General features: G+C 45.9%; 4 protein-coding genes across 12 annotated transcripts in view; 3 read left to right on the forward strand and 1 right to left on the reverse strand.

The window, feature by feature from the left end:
• LOC117895580 overlaps window positions 1-14,331 on the forward strand; it is a 105,820-nt gene extending 91,489 nt beyond the window's left edge. The window contains exons 3-7 of one of the 6 annotated variants that reach the window (XM_034803305.1): window positions 10,012-12,704; window positions 12,780-12,908; window positions 12,967-13,399; window positions 13,471-13,611; window positions 13,688-14,331. In XM_034803305.1, coding sequence (XP_034659196.1) covers window positions 10,012-12,704; window positions 12,780-12,908; window positions 12,967-13,399; window positions 13,471-13,611; window positions 13,688-13,836 — 3,545 coding nt within the window. In that variant the 3' untranslated portion in view covers window positions 13,837-14,331. Of the gene's footprint in view, window positions 1-9,731; window positions 9,776-10,011; window positions 12,705-12,779; window positions 12,909-12,966; window positions 13,400-13,470; window positions 13,612-13,687 lie in introns of those variants that run through there. The other 5 variants (XM_034803307.1, XM_034803308.1, XM_034803311.1 and 2 more) reach the window with 5 other exon arrangements.
• Window positions 14,332-14,534: 203 nt separating this feature from the next.
• Window positions 14,535-16,429, reverse strand: LOC117895583. Of its 3 annotated transcripts, XM_034803315.1 has the most exons (6): window positions 16,209-16,429; window positions 15,868-16,085; window positions 15,693-15,806; window positions 15,518-15,635; window positions 15,268-15,462; window positions 14,535-15,213 (listed from the first exon to the last, which is right to left on the reverse strand). In XM_034803315.1, exons 4-6 carry the CDS (start codon window positions 15,555-15,557, stop codon window positions 14,603-14,605), a joined length of 846 nt encoding a protein of 281 aa, XP_034659206.1. In that variant the 5' UTR covers window positions 15,558-15,635; window positions 15,693-15,806; window positions 15,868-16,085; window positions 16,209-16,429; the 3' UTR covers window positions 14,535-14,602. The 3 variants fall into 3 exon arrangements, with proteins under 3 accessions (XP_034659206.1, XP_034659205.1, XP_034659204.1); XM_034803314.1 differs by having other exon boundaries at window positions 15,693-16,085; window positions 16,217-16,429; XM_034803313.1 differs by having other exon boundaries at window positions 15,693-16,085.
• Window positions 16,310-22,066, forward strand: LOC117895582. Its single transcript, XM_034803312.1, has 2 exons — window positions 16,310-16,591; window positions 18,867-22,066. Exons 1-2 carry the CDS (start codon window positions 16,438-16,440, stop codon window positions 21,701-21,703), a joined length of 2,991 nt encoding a protein of 996 aa, XP_034659203.1. The 5' UTR covers window positions 16,310-16,437; the 3' UTR covers window positions 21,704-22,066.
• Window positions 22,067-22,874: 808 nt separating this feature from the next.
• LOC117894602 lies at window positions 22,875-24,364 on the forward strand. Of its 2 annotated transcripts, none has more exons than XM_034801752.1 (3): window positions 22,875-23,029; window positions 23,089-24,072; window positions 24,134-24,364. In XM_034801752.1, the coding sequence occupies exons 1-3, from the start codon at window positions 22,909-22,911 to the stop codon at window positions 24,250-24,252; spliced, it is 1,224 nt and encodes a 407-aa protein (XP_034657643.1). In that variant the 5' UTR covers window positions 22,875-22,908; the 3' UTR covers window positions 24,253-24,364. The 2 variants fall into 2 exon arrangements, with proteins under 2 accessions (XP_034657643.1, XP_034657644.1); XM_034801753.1 differs by having other exon boundaries at window positions 22,876-23,026; window positions 23,086-23,964; window positions 24,158-24,364.
• Window positions 24,365-25,018: the final 654 nt, after the last annotated feature.

Raw genomic sequence — 25,018 nt, forward strand, 5'->3', positions numbered from 1 at the left:
AGAATGTTATAACTGGAGTACACTTCTGTACTGATTCTCCAGCAGAAATTACCCCTTCATTTTCGTATATTTGATTTCTCTTTGTCAAAAATTTCCCCATATTTCTCAGTTGCTTTTAATGAAATTTTCTCTGTGATTATTACGAGATTAACCTCAACCTTTTTTACTTGGCTGGACAACTTCGCCATGTCATTCTCTTGTGATCATTTGGCCCCTCTTCCCTTCCCTCTACCATCTTTCTACCACCCACACTTTGCACCTTTCTTTCTTCCCTCATTTGTGAAACATTTTCATCGGTGCCGTGTAAAAGTTCTTTCTATGGTCAAATATGCGCGAATTTACTTGTAAAATGCAGCATATATGTACATATGTATGTATGTACATACATATGAATGTATGTACACATGACTCGTTTACCCACTTGACTGACTGTCAGCTGCCAGCTTTCATTCAGTTTTTGGCCCAAACAGTGGTAAGTAGTAGCAGGGAGAGGTCCGGGACGGAACTTGTTGCTTCTTTAAATGCAAGCCCAGCAGTGCGGCAATAAAATCAAAATTGAAGCAAACCAAAAAAGAGGCCGCGACAAATAGTTTAAATTCGCCTGAAACAACGGCTTTTAGATGTTTTTACATTTTGTGACAAGAATTTGCAAATGTCAACGAAAAATGCATAATTCGTATTAAAGAGAATTTCGACCACAAAAGGGAAAAAGAGAGTGTGGAAGCAAGGGATAGAGAGGAAAGGAAATACCAAACCCAAATACCAAATAAAATAAGATTTTCTTCTTTGTCTTTTTCTTGTACAATTTTTGAATTTATTTTTCTGGGCCATGTTCCTGTATGTTCCTGATGTACAGATATTTAGAGCAAAAGGGGTCAGGCGATTTCTGTCTTGACTTTCTTTATTCAAAAAAATTTTTATTATTTTCAGTATTGAGTTTGAATGTCTCTTGCTCTTGCTACATACCCCCTGTGACACGCTCTGTATCCATCAGATACATTTAGCAGCACTGCCTGAGCTTACTTCCCGCTCTTAATAATTAACACTTTTCCTCCTTTATTAAAATTACAATAAAATATACGAATTCAAAGCCATCAGCGTGTCAAAAGCTGACACTTGAATAAATCGACCGGTACATACAAGTATACATATATGTTCATAAATATTTCGGACACCTGTAGACAGCTGCGCGCGAGGAATGGCACTGGCAGCCCAATAAAAGATTGTACATTCAACTGTACTTGATAATATTTATTTTTAAAGAAGCTAAAAGCAATTTCTGACTCAGTTTGAGGTGGCTTGCTTGCTGCTTCGCTCCCAGAGTCAGAAAGAGAAGCTCACAGATATTTCTGCCCCGATTACCTACTTGATATTGTTATAGAGTCATAACTAATTTCTGCCCATAGAGATAGAGCTCAATTTATTCACTAGCAGCGTTCATTTTCATTCATTTTTCGGCCTAAAAATTAGCCCACACTTGAGTCCAACTGGAGATTTCTCAAACTTATTAGACTGGTTTTAGACAGCCCAGTCGCAAAGCCACACAGAGTATAAAAATCGTTTTGGAGGATGGTTTTAGTCTTCAAAGTCTGGCCGAACTAATTCCCTGGCGATAAAACTGATACAGATAAAACCACAACAAAGGTCACGCTTTAATTGATAAGAAAACAATCGCACTCGCATCACAATGGGTGAGTCTCATCTTTGGGTTTGCTTTTGGAAAATGTTCGTATCCAGCGTATACATATCCAAAACTCACTCGAATGGAAATCCTCAGAACTGGAAAACGAGCTTCAGGTGGCCCTGCTTCTCGATAAAGATCACACCCCAGAGAGCCCAGACCTCCGACAGGTGGCAGTTCAAGCCACAATCGAGTGCACTTTGGGGGAGAGAACAGAACCAGAAACAGAAACACTTTTAATAGTTTTGAACCTTTTCATCTTCTACTTCTTCTGCGGCCACTTAAAATGTGCTCCGGAGCGTGCCTTTCTCTTAGCCCACTCCTCCCTCCTTAGAGCACTGTCCCGACTTCGAGTCACTGAGGCATAAGTAATTAACCCATGTTGGCCATTCCATTGCTTTGCAAAACATTTAATTGATCCGATTGCATTTGCAGCATATCTGAAATGCCAAAACACACAAATTACGAGTGAGGCTCGGAACGTCAAGATCAAAGTTCTCCCTGCCGACGAGACGGGAAGCGTCGATTCCGCATGTACATATAAACTCTCCTTAGCTCTGCTCTGCTTTGTTTTAGTGTATGCCATGCCAGTTGGGGGTTTTTAGAAGTACCAACTCATCATCTCCACAATAAAAAGCAAACCCAACTGAAACTTTAGTCCCATCCGATGTTAGGTAACAACCAGCAGCAAAGAGCATTTCAGCGCTCACCAAATGTCACCCATTAAAAATTAAAGCCCAGAAACAGAGACAAAAATCTTTCTTGACGCCAATTTGTTGCTTCCGTAATTTCTTGGTCTTGTTTGAATGCGTTTTTATACCCGCTACACGACGAGTAAATATACCCTATTTATACTGTATTTGTGGCCGTATCTATCAGATCACCGAAATGGGATTAGATTGGATCATTATTATAAAATTAAGAAATTAATTTGCAGTGGCTACCCCCAACCCGTCCAGAAGCTTTGTTTTTTGTTGCTCATTCTTTCTCGCTGGCACACTCTGCCTCATGAAGTGTAAATGTAGAAAAAATGTAAAATTCGAAAAAATTAGGTTAAATATATAGTACATATGTACATATGTTCACATTTATGTATGACATTCAAGTTATGTAATGTAATGTACATATGTACTGTACTATGTGTATGTATGTACTATACTGTATGTACCTTCATACATACATATGTACATATGAATGTACATCCATATATACTGACTGAGTACCGGGTATAAAAGTTGTGACGCGTGCGAAGCGTCTCATGAACGTTCCTACTTGTTTTATGATTACATATAATATGTTTAAAAAGAAATGGCCATGTAAAGTTTTTCGTCGGTCAAGCTTTGGAAAAAAGTTTAGTGTGTTTCCTGGAATCAGTTCCGGATGTATTTAGATCTGTTATATAATATTTGTGATTTCGATTTTATGGAAAGATACGAGTTATTAGACATACATATGTACATACATATACCATAGCAAAACGTTACCATGCTTAAATGTCTACTCTAATAACCTATCATATTTACATACATATGTGTATAGGCTATGCTAGGGTTAGAATCGATTCTTAGACAGCACAGCATATAATTCGTGGTTAGTTAAAAAGTAGATACAAATTAACTAGTATAAACTCACTGACTCGATTTCCATCACATTAATAAAAATATAATTGTACCTTCCCGTCCCCTAATAGATCAAAATGCAACATTATTCCAGAGTATCGAATAAACTGTACACATCCACTCCCTCCCCTCAGCCCCACCACCTGTCACGCACTTTTTCGCGTAATGAAAGAACGACAAAAAATGCGTTAAGTCAAGTTTGCCGCAAGCTCCTCAAAAGCCATGCTGTGTGTGTGTGTGTGTGTGTGCAACTTGTGTGGCAGCTGCGATCAGACTTCAGCCAGTGATTGCTACCCACCCCACATTTTCTGGAGGCCTGGCTCTGTGGAACTTTAGCTCGATATTTATGCAGCGGCACACACTGCATCTCTCTTCACGCTGTATCACGATGAGCCTCTCTTCCTTCCTCTCAGGTACAATTTAAGCGCACATTTTTCTTGGCAGCACATTTTCCAGCTCTTTCCAAATGCATAACAGCAGCCTTTCCAGCTCTTTTGCCTCCACTGCTGCTTATTGCTGGCATCACTTGGCGCTTGCCACATAACGACAACAGCAACAGAATATGCAACTGCAACATATGCTAGTGCAGAAGAAGACATGGAAGGGGGAGGGGAGGCGATGCATCGTAGCATGACACATTAAATGCAAAACGGCAACAAGGTGCAAAAAGGAAGAGAAATTAATTGAAAAGAAGAGAAGTGAAGATACAGGAGAAGGAGAAGGCAACAGCAGCAGTAGCATAGTGTGGGTTATGCTACCATGAAACTGCCCCCATCCCTACCGATATTTTGTTGCTGCTCTTTATTTTACCCGTTACTCGAAGAGTAGATAGGGTATATTGTATTTATTCGTACGTATGTACATACGTATGTAATGCACAGAAGGAAACTTTTCTGTCCCCATCAATAGCCGAGTCTATGTCTGTCTGTCTGTCTGACGTCTATCCTTCTCAGAGACTAGAAGAGCTAGAGCCTCAAGAATGCTGTGATATCGCACTGATACAAGTGTATTTCGAAAGTAAGCCTTGCCCCCTTTCCGCCCTCACAAACGTCGAAAATATGGTGTATCCATAATTTTTGAAGATAAGAGAAAACTAAAAATTCCGGAGGGAATGACTACATATACATATATGTACATACATATGTACATATATCTATCAGATCACCGAAGTGGGATAGCCAGAATGAAGAAATGAATTTGCAGTGGCTAAAAGGGCGTGGTGTAGAAGGCATACATATGTATGTAGAAAGATTGTAAAATGTGAAACACTTAAAAAACACTAAAGTACAGAAATGTATGTATACTGGGTGAGTACCGAGTATAAATGTTGTGACGCATACGAAGCGTCTCACACGTCCCACCTCGTTTAATAAAGAATGACTAGGGCATTTGTATGGATGTTTGTATGTACGATTGGAAGTACAGGGTTACTGACTAGTCGACTGCTCCATGGTTCTGCTTGTTGTTATTTATTTTACGCAGAACAAACCGCGTTTTGTTCGCTGTACTTAGTTGTTAAGGTCCCGATCTACCCAACAACCTGAGCGAGCAGCTGTTGTCTCTGCGCTCAGCTTTGCTTCCATCCTACTTGCACATCTACTTTATTTGTTCTACTCTCGCTGCATTCTTCCTTTTCTCATGACAAAGCAATTTGCGAGCCAGCTGTGACAAGAAGGTGGATGACAGACTGAGAGAGGGAGATATGTGAAAGGAATAAAGCACTCAAAGCAAACTTAAACTTTAGTTTATCGTGTTCACACTTTCTTAACGGTCTCTCTGTCTCTCTGTAACAGGCTGTGGTGGGACTAATAATATCATCATTAAATGGATTAGAATAAAATTTGACAGGGAGCATTTACATACATACCAGTAAACTAATTAAAAATAAATTTGAGGGAATCGCTAGTTAGGTCTCTCTGATCTCTCCTTCAAGCTGGCCTCAACTCTCCCCCTGCACTTGGGCAATTGTTGTGGATTGGCAGACTTCACGAAACCAACCACGAAGCCAGGTGCTACTGGCTGCCCAAGAAGAAACAAGTACGAACGTGAGACGCTTCGTACGCTTTACAACTTCATCACCTCATCTTTTCCTTTTGTCTGTTACATTTTTCGATCACAAAGACAATATACCCTATTTTACTCTTAGAGTACCGGGTATACCGACCAATCTACGCATATTTGACTCCTCTTCCAGCTTTAGTCTCCGACGTGCCTCTTCCTTCCTTTTACAATGTCGAAGAGAACACCGACAAAATGCAACGCAATGCAGCGCTATGGCAGAATGTGAAAAAAGGCAGCACAATGAAATGTTTTCATTTTTAAAGAAATTATTGAATAGCCCACAAATTCAACAGAAAATATTAATTTCAATTATTTAGGCACGGCGAGCCTAAGCTTTTTTTCTGTAGTAGCTGCAGAGAGAGGAAGGGAGCGCACCGTATCGTTTGCACAGATTCTTCCCACCAAAGAGAGAGGAGAGAATTCAGCAATTTGTTCGCTAAATGGGTGCTATTTGCTACAGGATTTTCATCGGGTCTGAGGGGCCTGTGGCCTCTTGCTGAGGCTGTGGCCTGTGGCTGTGGGAACCTTTCGATGCAACAGGAAAAGAGCCCATTTATAATTATCCACAGAGCTTTAGGTGGCGCTCCGGGAGGAGCAGCGCTAGGCGGAAGTTATTAGTCAGGAAAAATTGCAGTTATGCGCTGAGACTCGGACACGGGCTCTTTCTTTGAACTTGACATTGAAGGTCTATTTTTTTTAATAAAGAGCCCCGAAGGCGTCTTCTGGGTCACTGTCTGCCTTTGGCTTCTTTGGTTTCACTTCCAATTCAAGACGACACTTTGTTATGTTTTGCTGAAGTTGAACCGAAATTAAATTATTAATTAATTCACAAGAATTACATTTTTTTATACCCGGTACTCGAAGAGTAAATAGGGTATATAGTATATGTAGATATTTTATTTGTGCACAAAAGTGGATGTACATACATACAAACATATGTAACTTGAAAGGAAACGTCCGACTCTTGATCAGCATCAATAGCCGAGTCTATATCTGTCTGTCTGTCCGTCTTGTTGAGCGCCTGGATATCAGAGACTATATAAGCTAGAGCCACCAAAATTTGCATCCAGACTTCTGTATGCTCACACTGTTACAAGTGTATTTAAAAAATTAGCCCTTACAAAGCTCGAAAATCTGCTGTATCCACAATTTTGAAGATAAGAGATATGATAAGATAAATCTAACAATGCAATTCCGTGGGGAATGACCATATCTATCAGATCACCGGCTTGGGGTCAGATTGGATCATTATTATAGCCAGAATGAAGAAATTAATTTGCAGTGGCTGCGCCCACCCCGTCCAGCAGTCTTTTTGTTTTTTGCACATCCTCTCATCCACACTCTGCTTCGCGCAGTGTGTGGTTCTAGGGGAGGGGGGCGTGAGAAGTTTTGTAGATGTAGATGACAGATGAAGAAAAAATGTAAAATTTGATAAAAACCGCAAAGGTACAGTACTAAAGTATCTGTTGAGGACTTTTTGGGTTGAATCCAATAACAAATTGGCAACAATCATTATATAAATATTTATCAACAACCATTCCCACAGCCCATTGCCCCTGCGATTCAGAGATCCCCTGAAAATGTATATTAATTCGAATGTCTCTAAGATTCTCGCCCGATCAGGGGAGAGATCATCGCCCAGCAGGTTGCTATTGTGAAAGATCTGGAGAATTTAGAAATGAAATAGCAAATATGCCAAACTTTAACCTCCTCGGGAAGGAGTACTCGTGGTACATCAGATAACCAACTAGTTTCGGATTATTCAAATTTAAATATTCATAAATGCCACGGATCCCCCTCATGTTACACTTGCACCTCGTAGATTGATTGCCAAACTCCAAACACTCTGACACAAATTGGCGAAACACTGAATATTCTTGCTTTATTTGATTTGACTCTGGGGAACTGAAAGATTTGTCCGAAAAATAGTTACAATTATCATGGGGTCTTAAGCTCAACCCCATATTTATCTGTGAGAACTATGATTAATAAGTGGTCGTCGTCGATCGAGTGACGGTGACGTAGTCAACTGGTCAAAAGCTGACTCAGTCGGCGTAAGGGAGGGTCGTGTCGTAATCGAGTACGTGTCCACTGATGCCGGCCTTTTGAGCAAATATTTCGCTTATTTAATAGATATTTTCGGTATATGCTGTAATAGTGCGGCCTGGGTGTACATGGAGATATGAAGAAATTGTGGATACCCACCCATTTATGCACGTACTATCAAGGATTGGTCTGTTACTTGTGTACATACATACATATTTTCATATGTATGAGCATAGAAAACTTTGGGACGAATTCTATAACCTTCTGGAACTCCGCCTCTTCCTCTCTTCACTAAGGTTAAAGTTTTTTCTTCGGCCCTTGACTATACATTTCGCAATTTTTCACGCACTTCTTCGGAGTGCTTTCGGCCATCACAAGACTTATATATGTACATATGTATGTATGTATGTATGTATGTATATAAATATGGATGTACATATTTTTTTTTTTGCTTTGCTACCTTTCGGCACATGCAAACATGCTTTTTTTGCAGCCTTTCATTTCATGAAACAATTATTCTTTACTTTGTGCTGGAGCTTCCCTGTTTCTCCCCTTCGCCACTTTTTTGCGACGTTTACATTTGCAAAAGTTCATTAACATTATGTGTGTTTTTGATGAACGAGAGGGAAAAAATCCAAGTAGCGGATTTTGGGTTTATTGAAATTTAGTCTTCTTTTTATGCGTTATTTTTATACCCGGTTCTCGAAAAGTAAATAGGGTATATTTTATTTGTGGTTGGAGCAATGTGCGTAACGCACTAAAGGAAACGTTTCCGATCCCATAAAGTATAAACATACATATGTATGTATGTACATACATATGTTCTTGATCAGGATCAATAGCCGAGTCTATATCTGTCTGTCTGTCTGTCCGTCCGTCTGTCCGGTCTTATGAACGCCTAGCACTCAGAGACCATAACACACAGGGCAACCAAGCTTTGCATCCAGACTTCTGTTTGCTCACACTGTTACAAGTGTACCCGGTACTCGAAGAGTAAATAGGTTATATTGTATTTAGCATCAATAGCCGAGTCAATTGAGCCATGCCTGTCTGTCCGTCCGTCTGTATGTCTGTCCGTCCGTCTTGTTAAGCGCCTGGATATCAGAGACCATAAAAGCTAGAGCCACCAAATTTTGCATCCAGACTTCTATATGCTCACACTGTTACAAGTGTATTTAAAAAATTAGCCCCACCCCCTTCCGTTCTCGCAAAATGGTGAAAACCTCCCAATGCTACAATTTTGAAACTTAAAACGCCATTCCGTAGGGAATGACCATATCTATCAGATCACCAAATTGGGATCCGATTGGAGCATTATTATAGCCACAATGAAGAAATTAATTAGCAGTGGCTAAACCCACACCGTCCCGCAGCTTATATTTGTTTTTTTTTACATTTTTCCAATCACACTCTGATTCTGCTGTGTGCGGCCACTGCCTCTGCCAAGTCTGCAGTGTGTGGGTTTAGGAAAGGGGAGCTAAAGGAGCGTGTGGGTGTGAGAAGTGTTGTAGATGTAGATGACAGATGAAGAAAAAATGTAAAATTTGACATAACACCGCTAAGGTGCAGATGTAGTACTGAGTGACGGGTATAAAAGTTGTGTCTTCGATTACCGGGTATAAAAATAAAATTAGACCATTTCTAAGCACCATATCTTTGGGTTTTGGGTTTGGTTCCTTGAGGAAAAATCGTGTCGGGTAGTGCAATTAGTATAGAAATTGGGAAACAAGACTCCCCAAGAATTTACCCCAAACAAGGTCAAAAGAGATCAAGAAAAAACTAAAAGAAAAAGAAGAAAGGGAAATTATTGCTAATGATTGGTCAGAGGTTTTTGTCAACTCTCCGCTTGAGGGCGTCTTGCCGGTTCCTTCTCTAAACTCGATTTTTGGGAAAGAAACCTTTTTGTTTGTTAATAATGTAATTAGTTTTGTGTTTTTGCTTAATCTGCGGCCGTCTCTTTTTCGAAATGAATCGAAACGAAACACTTCTGTCAACCACAAAATGTACCAAATTTTTTCTCTTCCTAGTGGCTATTGTTGCTGCTGCTTCTGTGGTTTTTAATTGCCCTGCGTGGCAGAGAGATAAGAGACGGTGTTAGCGCATAATGAAAACTATTTGGGAGGCTTGGTGAAGCGAAAGTTTCCCCCGGCGCGCTGGGATGGATAGTTATTCGTGTTTTGTAAGAGATCACTCTCTCCCCAAAAAGTAATTGACGCATTACTAAAATGACATTTTTGGCCAATGGAAATGGCGTTTTGGAAATGCTTATATAATGTACTGACTCTTATGTCGTTTCTTCTCTTTTGTCTTAAATCATCCAACAGCGTTCTACTCCAACTCATATTATCTCTAAAATTAAACGAATGTAACCAACCCCCCAAGCAATCTAACATTAATTCCTCTCCTCATCACCTCCTTTGGTGTCATTCCTAGCAAAGAAATTCTTTAGCTCTATCCTGCTACCTTAATTGAATATATTTACCAATCCAGCCCCAGAACCCTAGCGGCCCATCTCATCTTATCTATCCTTCATTTCTTGATCCTTGTGTCTGTTTTTGTGTTGCTAACCAAAACCTTTTTCCCGCTCTACCAATGCCTTTGCAGATCTTGGTACCCTTAACAGCCACAACAACAACAACATCAGCAGCAGCAACATCCAAACCGCAACGATCATCAATCAGAAGAAAAAGTCGCCAGCTGGAACAGGAGCAGTAGCTGGCGCAGGCTCAATAGGAACCGGAACAGGAACAGGAACTAAAACGAAGGCCGTCAACAAAATGGAGCTGCTGAGCAGCGCCTCAGCCTCAGCCACAGCCTCAGCCTCAGCCAAACATAGCACAACCACAACGACAGCCACACACCATCTGCAGGCGACCACAAAGCACCTGGTTGGACAGGAGTACCTAAGCTACGCCTCACCGCCCACCTATTCCCGCCTGCCGCCCGACGGCCATGAGTTTCCACCGAACTTCACCGAGCCTCTGATCATGCATCCCTCAAACATGCACCAAAACCCACACATTGTGCTGCTGAAAGGCAAGGCAGAGCACTCCTTCGAGCACAACAACAACAACAGCAGCCAGGAGGAGGCGACTGGAGCACCGCCCCTTCCCAAAACTGGGCCTCCGCCGACAGTGCCCAGGAAAGTGTACCGCCAGGATCTGGTAATAAACGTGGAGGATGCCCGCTCCAAAAACGCCACAGAGACGAAAACGCCGCCCGGCCTGGCAAGGGACTACCAGCGTTCTCTGAGTGCGAGCGCCCCGCGGAAGCCCAGCGACTGGCGCAAGGACGAGAAGTCGGAAAAGTCCGTGCGCGACAAAATCGCCATGTTCTCATCCAACAACGAGCTGGACGCGATTCCGCCGGCCACCCCGAACATGACAATGACCACACCAGCCGCTGGCTCCATATTCGCGCGGAAGCCGCTGAACAGGAGCAGCGAGAACCTGCTGGACACCTGCTCGTCTACTCCGGCGCCCTCCCTGAAGACGCGCGCCATGAGCGTAGAGAACCTGAACGACGTGCAGCGCCAGTACCAGCTGGCCAAGCAGCTGCCCCAGCTGCACGTGGCCGACTCCATGTACTCTCTGCACACGGCCAATTCCAGTCCCAATACCAATCCCAGCTACAGTTACGCCTCCAACTACGCCTCTCTGCCACGCAGGACGCACTGCGGCTCCTATTCGGCCTCCGCCTCCGCGGTGGAGCGAAGGATAAGCTTCTCAGGCGAGGGAGAGGCGGCCAACCGGAAGGCGGCCATCACCAACATCCTGGAGCAGCGCCGCCGCAGCTTGTCCAAGTTAAGGGGCCTAGTCATCCCGGAGAGGCCGCAGCTGCTGGAGCCCATCCTCGACCTCCCAGAGATCAAGAGTCAGGTGAAGGCGGCCAGCGGGGAGGACAGCACCGACAGCGGCCTGGGCGAGACCCGCAGCCGTACCAATGGCGGCCTCGTCGTAAACTGCATAGGCAGCAGCACATACCGCAGCATCTTCTCCTCTGGCCAGCGGCGTCCGTTGGAGCAGCAGCTGTCCCAGCCTCCTGCCAAGCCGCCACGCACCTCCCTGTGCGCCCCTCTGACCGCCACCCCCACCAGCATCACGGCCCCCGTTCATCCCATCTGCAGGTTGATAGCACCGCCGCCGGCACTTCCCCCACCCGACCAGGAAAGCGACACAGACTCGGTGTTCTCCAGCACGGCACGGGTGGCGACGCAACCCGAGAAGTTTGCCCTCACCCGAACCCTCAGCTCGGAGACGAACACCTCGATAGCCAGCTCCAACACCTCCACTCTGACGTCGGGCTCCTCGGCGGGCTCCCAGGCCAGCTGCAGCTCCCTGGGAAGCACTCTGGCTCTGGATCTGACCCGGCGGGTGCTCAAGAACCAGGTAAACGGTAGCGGCAGCGGCGAGCCAGTGGCCCTCTCAAACAGAAAGAGCATCCTGGCCTCGGCCAAGTGCCGGAACGCGAAGAACCGCGGCCAGGAGGAGGACAACGACAGCACCGATGGCGAGGTCGGCACCTTAGCCGGGCGCCGCATGAAGCCCGTCCCCAGCTACAAGCAGCAGATGCACCAGACGCAGCTCCAGCAACATCAGCATGTCAAGCAGCTGGTGGTGGACAAGCTGATCAACGTGGCCGCCTACGTTGAACTGACCTCGGACACGGACGACAGCAGCCGGCGTTCAGACACTCCGGCGAAGATCAGTGCCATGTTCATCGACGAGGAGCGCAAAGCCAGCTTTAAAGCCGATCCCAGCCAGCAGGCCAAGCCAAAGTCGCTCCAGATGAAGGTTCTGGAGAAGCCGGTGTCCGCGCCCTTGTCCCTGCAGCGGGCCTATGAGCCAATGCGGGAGGCGCCCAAGTCCCAAAGCACAGCCGAACTGCGTGAGAAGTTCGAGAGGAGTGCGGCAGCAGCAGCAGCGGCAGCCGGTATCCAGACCCCGACACTCCAAAAGTTGCACACGCCATTGCACCCAGCTGTGGCCACAGCGAAGCCGCACCACGAGCGCTTTTCTTCGCTCGACTCGCTAGCCTCGAGCTCCTCTGGTGTGAGCTCCACCACCCAGAACGTAAGCACCACCCTGGAGACGGCGACGGAGTTCGGCAGCTTCTCCTCACTGGGCAGCAACCAGAGCCTGATCACGGCCCAGGACGTGCAGCAGATTGTGGAGGAGGCCGATCCGCCTCTGAAGAGCCCCGAGGCCTTTATCATTGTCCTGCAAAGGGATAACCCGGAGAGCAGCATTGGCATCACCCTGGCCGGGGGCTCCGACTACGAGGCCAAGGAGATAACGGTGAGTAGTGGCGTCTTTTGCAAGGGATCAGGATTAGCCAGTAGTAATGGCGTTCTATCTCTCCCTCTTTCACAGATACACAAGATCTTGAGCAACACGCCAGCGGCCAAGGATGGACGCCTGAAGAAAGGGGATCGCATCCTGGCCGTAAATGGGATGAGCATGCGGGGCCTGACGCATCGGGAATCCATCAGCGTACTCAAGGTGAGTCCGTTGCCGAAGCTCAGATAATTCAGACTCTTACCAAAAGTTTTCGTCTTAGACACCCCGTCCGGAGGTGGTGCTGGTCGTCACCCGCTCCGAGTCGCTGATTGTGAAGGCTCTGAACAAGAAACGCTCCTCGCTGGGCTCGCTTAGCTCCCTCAACGAGAAGCCGACGGATCTAGAGTACGAGCGAAAGCGAAACTACCACAAGGCGTCCCGATCTCTGGACCTGGATCTAGACATCGTGTCGAATGAGGCAGAGTCAGGAGGTGACGAATCGCCAGTGACTACAACGCCCAGCCCCAGCACTGGGTCCAGCAGTCCCCAGCACCCGGCCAGTCTGCATGACGATGATGCCGAGGCCACCATCGCTGGCATTCGTGCACGGCGTCAGCTCTCGCGTGGAGATGCCGCCAAGCTGAGCACCAGCGAGCTGCTGGAACGGGCGGCCGAGGCACGGAATGCCATCGCAGCAGAGATACGGGCTCAGGGTGAGGAGAAACAGATACTGGTCACACAGTCGTGGAGGTGGATTCTAATCGAAGCTTGCTTCTCACTTTAGCAGAAGATGTGGCAGCTAGTGGAGCAGGAACTCGATGCGTGGAGATTGTCAAGGATAGCTGTGGACTGGGCTTTTCTATTGAAGGAGGCTTCGACTCGCCGCTGGGAAATCGACCGCTCATTGTCAAGAAGGTGTTCATGGGTAGGATATCTGGATATCTGTTTTATCATATGGAACAATCCCACCAACACTTTCCACTCGCTTTCTTCTTGTACAGGTGGTGCTGCCCAGAAGACCAACCAGGTGCGCAACGGCGACGAGATCCTGAGCATTCATGGTGCCTCAACGGCGCGAATGACGCGCGTCGATGCCTGGAACTACATGAAGCAGCTGCCGCTGGGACCGGTCAAGATCAGCTTTGCCTGAAACGGTGAAGACAGAGAAGGAGATGGGAAAGAATGCGCAACAATTTTTGTTAGTTCTAAGTTGATGGTAGTTGGACCCGATACGATACCCTAATCCTGATGGATGGTCTAACCATCCAGGTCTTGCCAATCTATGTAGTGCACCGTCGACCGATTTGTTTTGCATTTAAAAGAACTTTAAACTGTATGCGTAATTATATATAAATATTCATACACATATATTATTAATTTAAATTGAACTTGTTTAATTTCTTTCAATTTCAATGCGGCTGCAATAACCACGCTGATAATTTCGATGATTGTACATATACATATTTAACTAATCGAAACTAATTTATGTTTATAAACATTAAGAAGCAAACTTTTCAGCAGCGCTATTTCCTTATATACAATATACATGTATTACACTAATCCAATCCACAAGCAACAAAACAAATAACAAAACCCAAAAAAAAAATAAATCAATTATATTTTATGCCATAAATTATACGGGAACGTTATATATATATGTATACTATTTTTAATAATTATTATTTTATGTATTTAAAGAAACAGAAAACAAAAAAGGAAAAAAGTATTTGCTAAAAATAAACAGGTATATCCTACTTAAAATCCTATCCTACTTAAATCAAAATTGATCTTCAATTCAGATTTCAATCTACTCCCCTACCACTCCACCATGCAATAACTCCATCCAAATACATTTTATAGTTGTATTTATTTGAACTTTTTCAGTGTTATTTTTAGTAAATTATAGCTTTTGAGGATTAGCATAATCCTTTTTTAGGCTTTGATTTCTTTGTCGAACGAGAAGTCTGCACGAGTGATGCTGATGAAGTCGACATGGCTTCGTTGTCATTGGAACGGGCAGCCATCTGGTGGTGGGAGATTTGTGCGGCTTCTGTACTATCAAATATCTCTCCGAGCAAGGCGTACACACGGCGCTTGAAGCAAAGCTTCTGACGAAAGTTCATCTGTTCCATCTCGGGACGGATACCGTGAAGGAAGGCATCGTCGGAATTGATAGATGGCCATGGCACGGCTACCGCTCCGTTCTCGTATTTATAGTCCTTGGCATTGCTTCCATCATTTTCCGTATCCTCGTCGCGTGTCTCCTCGTTGGGCTCGTGGTCGGGCTCCAACTTCTCTTGCGCATGCTCCATGCCAAATATTTGCTCGTTGCTGTCGACGTTACGGACAGTATTATTAGCTCGTGAGCGTCGGCCCTGCGGACGTCTGGGAACTCCCGGTGTGATGTGAGGTCGGAGGAACGCAAGCTCACCGCTTAAATAGTACGTACGCGTTTGATTATATCCATCTTTTATGGATCGGGCGTAGCTCGTACGAATATTACGCCAACGCTCCTTGCAGCTATTGACTATTCAGAGTCAGAATGATTTTAATGGAACAAATCGGGTAGATGAAAACTTACTAGAATCATGCATCTTATGAGATATATCCCTCCAGACTCTCTTTATGAACGACTTTCTGTTGTATCCCTCATTAGATCGATCAAAAAGGCAAGGATTTTTGGCAACCAAGCGGCATATTTTAATATTTTTTTCCTTTATTTCAGGAGTCGGAGTTTTGCTTAGGATGCTTTTACCGATATCGAGTCCCACTACATCTGGTTAAGGAAACTAATTATATTTCGTATAAAAATCATGAGTAATCTCACTTACCACTTGTTGTCGGGGTCCGGCAGCTAGCCCGAGTGTTCATTTTAGTACGAGAGAGAGAGACGATATTGTATTCGACACTTTTGTCACCTGCGCACACCAGCTGGTTGGCGCGCTACCTCTACGGGAGGACAGCAAAACATTTAGTTGGTATTGCTGTTGCAGCTATATAACTTACTTTGTATTTCCCGTAATGCCAATGTGAATATCTATGACTTACAATCTTACAAAGCAAGAGCGGTAAGGTCCACTAGATTTCCACAAATTCTCCGATGCAACAATGGGCCGGCAACTAAAAACACAGAAAATGACAAAACAAACCGAACGAAAACAGGGACGGCGTCCGCTCTTACCGGTTGGCAACGGGGTCCAGATAATTCCAAGTAATTCAACCCTCTTTGAGAGCACTTGCACGACGCCACCACTGAAACTCTCACACACACAGTGTCGAGAACAGCTGCGCCGCAAGAGAGACGAGTCACACACAGCACTGCCAGGCACAAAATGTATGTGAATATTTTTAGGCTGGCAATAAGTAGTTTGATCACTGTTCAAACCAACATGTAATGAACTGTGAGCAATTACAATGAAAGGATAGGGTCAAGTATATAAAATAATTTTGTCTTAGTCATCCAATTAAAACAGCCAACAGCGAAGCCTCTAAGGCGTACTAAATAAAAGAATTATTATTTACCCACTCACGTTCTTCGGTAGCCCTGGCCTGGCGAGTGTTAAGCCCTCGTCGTCGTTCTCTGCTCTCTTTCTCTCTTGCAACGGCACCAGCCTGTGCGTGTGTGTGAGTGCGCTCGCTCTTGTTTTCAGTCTCCGTTTTACAAATAGCTGCTGCGCGTGAGTTGCGTTTGGCTCAGTATTTTTCGTTCGTTTTTCGCATTAAATAAGGCTAGAAAGTGTCGTGTTTGCCTATGAGTGCTATGTCAAATATCGAATCGAACGTGAAGCTATTGCGGGCGGTGGTGAAGCAGACGGCTCTATATGATCGGAACAACGAAAACTACAGGAAGAGGCTGGCCAGTGAGAATTGTTGGGACATGGTGGCCTCGGAGACAGGAGAGTCGGGTGAGTGTTGCATAGCGCTAACCAATTTACCCTTTCATGCGCATGCCTATCGTTAATCGGCTATCGGGAGTCAGTGCTGCGAAACGGGGTCGGGCAACGAGTTGGCAGCTCGCTCGCTGTTTGTTTGAATTGCTGGTGATGGTAAACACTTGCGGCCGCCATCGATTAATCGCAGTCCCAGCATTTGCATGTTACGAAAGTTTTCTTTTAGTGGATTAATTATCTCGGAAAGAAACACCGGCAAACACATGCTTTCCAAGTAGTTTTTACAATCCAATAAACTTTAACTATGGAAATGCATCTTATATTATTTTCTTTCTACTCTGTATTGTATGTAAACTAGCCTTTAAAAAAACTAAAAATTGTCAGACAATTTTTAAGGCAGCCAAAAAGAACGCTAGAGTATTGAAACATTATTTTTATTGATTTAATCAAGTATTGTGAGAGCCTATCAAGTTTGTCAAACATGTGATCTGCAGCATTCTGCTGCCACTTCATAATTATGACAGCATTTATCTTCCCGGCATTGTGCGTATCTATAAATATGATACAAAAACAGATGCCAAAAACGGTATTTTGTTCGTTTTTGCAAAAGCAGACGACAAAACTTATGTATGTTTGGCTGTCTTGGCATATGCTTACAAATCGAAATGTTTTGCATTTATGCTAGATTTAAAATACAGCAGAATCTCGCAAATTATAATCACTTTCTTCCTAGGGTAATTCTAATTTCTGAAACGATCTAATTTCTGGAATTTTGTTTGCACAGCAAATGTTAGTAACCAATAGAAATAGTTTAGACCGCCATAAGTTAATCGATAAACAAATTTGATTTATAAATACTTCATTAATTTATCTTACCAATTTAAATAATTTCACCTTATTCATAGAAAAACTTTTTACATTTTCTTCACATCTTTAACTTAAATGTTTTCATTTGCAATTAGACCTTCAGTCATAATTTGAAATTAATTTGAACATTAATTGTACAATATTTCTGCAGTGATAGTATACAGCGCGATTAAATTGAACTTTTAACTTATCGATCTTTTTTTGCCATTCAAATGGAAAAAAAATACTAAAAGTACTTAAATGTAGCATCGTAAAGCATAAAAATACTAGAAATCGGCAGATGTTTTAAGAAAGTTAAAATATCGATATATTTTTTGGAATATCACACTACTTTAGAAAGGTGCCACCAAGTTTTCTTAGTTTCAAAGTGTTTTTATACCCGGTACTCGAAGAGTAAATAGGGTATATTGTATTTTGGCGAATAACGGTTGTATGTAACGCACAGAAGGAAACGTTTCCGACCCCATACAGTATATATATTCTTGATCAGCATTAATAGCCGAGTCGATTGAGCCATGTCTGCCCGTCCGTCCTTATTTGTCGGCTAGTTGTCAGAGACTATAAGAGCTAAAGCCACCAAATTTTGGATCCAGACTGCTGTATGCTCACACTGAAACCAGTGTATTTCAAAAATGAGCCCCGCCCCTTCCGTCCCCGTAAAATGGCGAAAACCTCCCAAACCTACAACTTTGGAGATAAAAGAAAACGCCATTCCGTAGGGAATGACCATATCTATCAGATCACCAAATTGGGATCCGATTGGATCATTATTATAGCCAGAATGAAGAAATTAATTTGCAGTGGCTACTCCCACCCCGTCCCGCAGCATTGCTTATGCTTGCTTGTTGTTGCTCAATCTTTCTGGCTTATATACCGGTAGCCATAACCGTATGTTGGTCTGTATTAGCCCTTTGAGCTTGCAGTCGGGTGAGAATCGGGTGTAAACCAGTTTTTTGTACATTTTCCTGTAACATTCTACCGATGTACAAAGTCGCTTTAAGGGTTTATCAGCCTTGAAAGTATCTTCAACTTGACTGTAGCGTTCGACTCACTGAAATATTGCTGAGGTCAGGCCACCTTTTTGAAGACTATCAGCGGTTGCCATGCGCCAACTTTATTTGGTTTTTAGGAGGTCAGGGACTTAAACACGGATAAGGGTTTATTTATGGTTATGTTGAAGATCGCGGATTGTGGTTAGGAAACTGTGAGGAGAGTACTGTGCACTGGGATCGGGATTGCCAACCTTTACCACCCCAATCAGGGAATGCTGAGGCCCTGCTTAGCCATCTGCTTCTGGGTACTTACCTGCCTCGTCACCCTCTTTATGGCCTCTATCTCGTTCTTGATACAAACATGAGATACAATAAAACATTGAAAACATATATTTATTTCTATCTCTATCTCTCTCTGTAACATGTTCCAGTGGAGAAGTGTAAGCGGAGGTGGCGTGTTTTGCGCAACGATTACGCTCGCTGGATGAATGTCGATGCCGCGCGACGTCGCGCAGGAACTAATCGCCTACCCTTCCAATATGCGAAGGATCTGAGTTTCCTCAGGCAACACCTGAATATCAGCGAGGATATCGTTGACGAAGGCGAAGATAACGAGAGTGAGCGCGAAGTCAGTAACGAGAGCATGGACCGTAAGTCGATGCAGTCCTTAAAAGGGGACGCCAAGCCGCAGCCAATGGCAGTTGACGAAAAGAAGCCGGCAAAGAAGCAAGACTCGGCACCGGAGGAAACTAATAGCAAGTCGTCGGACTTCAGCCACATAGAAGAGGATAAACCCGTGGAGGAGAAAGGCAAGAAGAAGAAGGAGCCAACCGACATCAACTGGGACGAGGAGGAGGACGAGCTCAATTCGGAGGACGAGGAAGCTCCACCCACAAGCCCGATCTCCACTATTGGCGACACCAGAAAGTCGACGTTCTTTATCAAACAGACCGGCGAGGAGAATCGGTTAATCATTCGTAAGAAGAACCTGTACGCCGCCTCTGGCGCCAGAGATCCCCTTGAGGAAGAAATGGACGACAGCGCCGACGAGTCGGGAGGAACTGGCAGCGAAAGCATCAGCAGCCGTCGTCCACGTCGCACGGTCCGCGCCACAGGAGTCGGCGGAATCAAACAGCTCCCAGTGCAAAAAGCAGCCACCGAACAGCGTCTGACCAGACAGCAGCGGCATAAGTCCATGGGACTGGCTGCCGCTCGTAATTCCGCATCCCCAGTGAAGTTGGCCCCAGTTCCCAAGTATATGTCGAACAAAAATCAAGCACGGGCGCAGAATGCGGCAGCAGTGAATAAAGGACTTGAAAAAGCTTTTGCCCTCACACGGGACGACATCTTTCCACGCCCACAAGCTCCAGCTCCGGCTACGTCACAGTCCCAATCCCAGCCAGGCAAGATCACATCGCGTCGCAACAGCAGTATAACCAGCACCATCGTCCACGCCGCTTCGACACTGACGAAGCGGCCAGTGAACAGGCCAGCCAATATGAATACGCCAGTCTCAAGTCCTACGCCAATCAGTCAAAGCTCAGTCGCAGTCAAAGCTCCACCCCCAAAATCAATCCCAGTTTCAGTCTCACTCCCATTCCAAGTCCCCCCCAAGGCCACACCTGTCTCTACATCCACATCGAGCAGCGTCATCAGCAACAATGCCTTACTCCTTACCAGCTCCCTGCCAAGCTCAGTCACGGTGACCACCCTGGCTGCGCCCTCGACGAGCGCAGTCTCAATGACCGGCCCGGTGACTGCCAGCCCCTTGCTGAGTATGGCCGGAGCTGGAGTCGGGGTCGGGGTCGTAACCACTGCGGTTCCGGTTCCATCTTTCATGACACTCAGGTCAAGAACCGAGCGAGGAATGCAGACAGAGAGCCTGGACATTTTCTCTGACGAACACTTCTTAGAGATAGTGCGCCCGCAGATGGCGGAAATGAATCCCCGCCAGAAGTTACACTTCAAGAAGAAGGTGTTTCAGTCCCTAATGGAGACTTTTGACGACGCGACTGATTTCCCAGCCGCTGGGGAGCAGCAGCACTTCAACATCAACACTCCGTCAGGCTTTGAGCACGTCTCGGATCGCGAGATGCGCTTGGTGCGGGAGCTAGTGAGTCTGGTTAGTGCCGCCAAACACTCGGGCGCAATCAATAAGCCGCCCCCTCTGCCCATCGTCACAGACACTTTACGCCCGGTAGTTCGAGCCGCAGCCCCATCTTCTGCCGCAGTGGGGCAACCGCGCCACCTCATTCAGCGCGTCTACAAGCATAGCAACGGAATGAGCTTGGTTGCGTCTCCGGATGAGAAGAAGATCTTCCGTATCATGCCGTCGAACGGCAAGGCGGCGGTCACCGGCGTTGGAGTGGGAGTGAGTGTCCCCACGGAGGAGCTGCGCAAGAACAGCGTCGATAGCAACTGCTCCGGAACCAGTGTCACTCGTGCCGCTCCGGCTCCTCCGGTCAGCCCCAGGAGAGCCACAGCCGTAGCCATTCGCCCACAGGGCGCCTCCTCGATGAACACCCTCTTCGGGCCGACCCAGCCACAGGTCGTGACTACTAAAAGCGGACCCCTCATCAAGGTGCGCGAAATGCCGCGCAGGTTCTCCGTCTGTGGCAGCGGTGGACCTATGATGACCTTGGGTCCGCCACCCAACAACATGAACGTGATTCCGCACAATCCCCAGAAGAATCTCAGTCCCATGGAAGCAAACATGATCAAGCGTCGCCTGATGGGGGTTCCCCTCGCTGGGATGACACCGCTCAGTCAGCGGTACCGCTACTCCGGGCCAGCTGGCCCCGGGTCAGGGACTGGCCAAGCTGGAGCTGTCGCTGCCCCACACGCTAACAGTGTACTGCTGAGGAAGTCGGCAGGCAGCGTGCCCGTTAGCCAGAAGCAGCCTTCGCCGATAGATGGGGCTTCGGCATCGCAGCGTACCCCGCAGATCGCCAGCGTCCAGGGAAACGCCTTCAACGACTTCGTGCAGCCCAAACCTTCGTTGTCAGGAGGATCTAGCTCTCCCCTGAAGCGGAGCCTGGTGGTTGCCAACGCCAAGAAAATCGTCCCTGGTAAGAGGATGGCCATGGCCGATGTGCTGGCCGATCCGCAAGAGCAGGAGGAGATTAGAGCTCAGCAAGCAAAAGAGTATACGGAGACCGCTGCCACTATCGCAGCCGATGACTTCTCGGTTCTGGACGGCGGCATGGGACTCAAGCGCGAGCCTCAGGACTCAATGGAGGAAGATGCCGACGACATCCTGGGCATGTAAGCGAGTCAGAACTCGATAAACATTGACGTATCTATGAGATAAAGCAGATTAGTACACATATAATCCCAAATTGTTTAGATAGTAAGAACACCACAAAACCATTGCAAATGTGCGACTTTTTGTTTTTTCATTGATATATAAGATAAAATATCGGGTAGCCAAAACTGTTAGTTTTCTACTCGTTAAATAGTTTCGAGAGCTTGCATAAATGTAATCTAATCGAACTTTGAAAATCTTGACATTTTTATACAGGTAAGTAAATGACACGATTCGTTTCGATTATTTCTATATAAACTCTAACTGAATATTCTGTACACTATGTTACACTTACAATACCGTCAATAAAATCGAATCTATCTTGTATGTGTATCCTATATTCTTTTACATTACATTGCAATAAGAGTTGTAAACTGAAAAATACACTAAACCAAACAGAAGCGTTTCCCGGTGTGTGCAGAAATGTAGCATTTAGGTTGGATTTGCACGTGTACAAGGCGTCCTATGGAGTCCTACAGGTAAGGGGCAACAGCTGTCGCAGGTAGCAAAAACCATAAAACGAGGATTAATACTGTGCAACCTTTGTACAAAAGGAAAATTTTAAGGAGTTCATAAAACTCGTCACATTCACTCGTAGGAAAGTGCTATATGCAAGGAAATGATTTGTATTAGTCGCCAGACTGTACGCTGCCACACAGTGTCTCAAAATCTCTAAATGATCAGCTGTTGGAACAGTTTTGAAAAGTTACGATTGGTGACACATGCATATTATGTACGTGTGCTTCTGGTTGGGCACCACGTCATCGTTTTCATTATTTAATCCGATTAGATACGACGGACAAAAGTTTTGACTCAAAACACTGATTAGTCAAGCATCGAGTGGAATATAAACAAATAGAAAAAGGGTTGGAGAAAAGCAATTTGCGTACCGCCATAGACGAAGGGCGACCATGCCATTACGCCTGGTCACGTTAGATTCGATTGACGCTACTCGACTCAGGTGAACCACCGGGAAAGATTTATAGGGCGTGGAGCAATCTAGTCGCTCGCCTGTGGGCTGTGCGCTTTCCGCTGGCAGCAGAGTTGAATCTAATCTGGAGAGGTCTGCGTCCAGTCGTCGTAAATTAGATGAGTCGAACCTCGATAAGGTTGCTATAAAGGCTCGCCTCAAGTGGCTGCCTGGCTCAGTCCCACCCAAGACACACACCATGAAGTACTTTGCTATCTGCGCTCTACTAATACTCTCGCTGGTCAGCGGCGGCGTAGTGCCCCAGCCCAGGAACTTCGTATATGAGATCCACCATCTGCCTTCCCCATCTGATCTGAGCGGTAAGGGGGACCAGGTCTGAAAGAATTTTCCCAGGTTCTCAACTTTGAATTTCTTTAAGCCATTGTCGAGCAGGTTCAGACCGTAGTGCAGAACTTGGTCCGGGATAATGCTGATCAGATTCCGGATATGTCCGTTAAGGCTGATGCCGGGTTTCTGCCCCATATTTCCATGCTCACCGACGCTGACGAAACAACCAAGCGGACTTATTTTGGTCTGAAGAAGGCCCCGAGTGCCAAGTTTGTTGGAGCAGCTGGCAGTGCCGATGCTGATCTGATTCCCGACATTTCCGTTGTTTCCAATGCCGATGACACCCCCAAGGAGGCCATCGCTGGAGTGAAGACTCTTCCTAAGCTCGCAAAGGTTTCCGGTGCCGAGCCTGTGGAGCCTCAGGCCGATGCTGATTTGATCCCAGACATCTCCGTGGCCTCCGATGCCGATGACACTCCCAAGAAGGCCATCGCTGGACTGAAGACTCTTCCTAAGCTCGCAAAGGCTTCCGGAGCCGAGCCTGTGGAGCCTCAGGCCGATGCTGATTTGATCCCAGACATCTCCGTGGCCTCCGATGCCGATGACACCCCCAAGAAGGCCATCGCTGGACTGAAGACTCTTCCTAAGCTCGCAAAGGCTTCCGGAGCCGAGCCTGTGGAGCCTCAGGCCGATGCTGATTTGATCCCAGACATCTCCGTGGCCTCCGATGCCGATGACACTCCCAAGAAGGCCATCGCTGGACTGAAGACTCTTCCTAAGCTCGCAAAGGTTTCCGGTGCCGAGCCTGTGGAGCCTCAGGCCGATGCTGATTTGATCCCAGACATCTCCGTGGCCTCCGATGCCGATGACACCCCCAAGAAGGCCATCGCTGGACTGAAGACTCTTCCTAAGCTCGCAAAGGTTTCCGGAGCCGAGCCTGTGGAGCCTCAGGCCGATGCTGATTTGATCCCAGACATCTCCGTGGCCTCTGATGCCGATGACACCCCCAAGTCGGCTATGGCTGCTTACTTGAAGTCTCGTCCCCAGGTTCCTGATTTGTATGGTGCCCATAGTGGTAAGTTTCTTTGATCTGCTCCGTAGTTTTTTTTTTGTAAGAAATGATCCTCTTTATATAGCTGCCAGCGCAGATGTGGACCAGGTCCCCGACATGTCCGTGGCCAGCGATGCTGACTTTAATCCCAAGGCCTTAATTTCCGAACTAATGGCCAAGCTTCTCCAGAAGAAGCTCCACTAAATGACATCAGATTCTGGTTAAACTTTAAAAAATCGATAGCTATCTCTCTGGTTGTGTGTATTTGTGTTCATAAGTTTTATGATTGCCATTAATCAATTCGAGCAGCACAGAACGCAATTTGTTTTCATTCTTTATCAGAGATCCTCGATGCTTTGAGTGGGCTGATAGCTTGATGAGTTTGATTTAAAAGGAATTTCCTAGTGGCTATTCTTATGTTGCAAATAGGAGGAAGAGCCGTTGTCTTTGTTCAGTATTATTAACTTAATTTTAAGCTAGCCCTATCTTGGGCCTCATGGACTTTCATGGGCCTCCAGGCGGCGACGAATCCAGGTTGTGGTTACGAAAAAAACTGATTAGTTTTGGCCCTGGACTAACCTCAGCGAGTAACAAATAAAGTAATTTTTTTCTGCCTTGCTGGAAAAAGTGGAGGGGCATTGTTGTATTGTGTCGTGTGCTATTTATAAAAAGGAATTAACGGCACAAACCGGACCCACACAAAGTGGCCCGAATGTGATCCCAATGCGGCAAATGGTCATAAACAACGAAGGGGGCGGGGAAGGGGACGGAACCTCGGATTGGACGGGAATTGTGTATTGGCGAAGTTGCAGCAGTTGTTGCTGTTGTCGATAGGATTTTCACACAAAAGCGCCAAAGCGGCTACTAAATTACGTGCTCATGTGTTCTAGTTTCAGGTCCAGGTCCAGGCCAGACTACTACAAGCCCCTGTGGATAGGCCGCATCGGAGAGAAGAAAGCAAATTTAGAGA

The sequence above is a fragment of the Drosophila subobscura genome, chromosome J (genome assembly GCF_008121235.1).
Source record: "Drosophila subobscura isolate 14011-0131.10 chromosome J, UCBerk_Dsub_1.0, whole genome shotgun sequence".
In the NCBI taxonomy this organism is placed as follows: domain Eukaryota; kingdom Metazoa; phylum Arthropoda; class Insecta; order Diptera; family Drosophilidae; genus Drosophila; species Drosophila subobscura.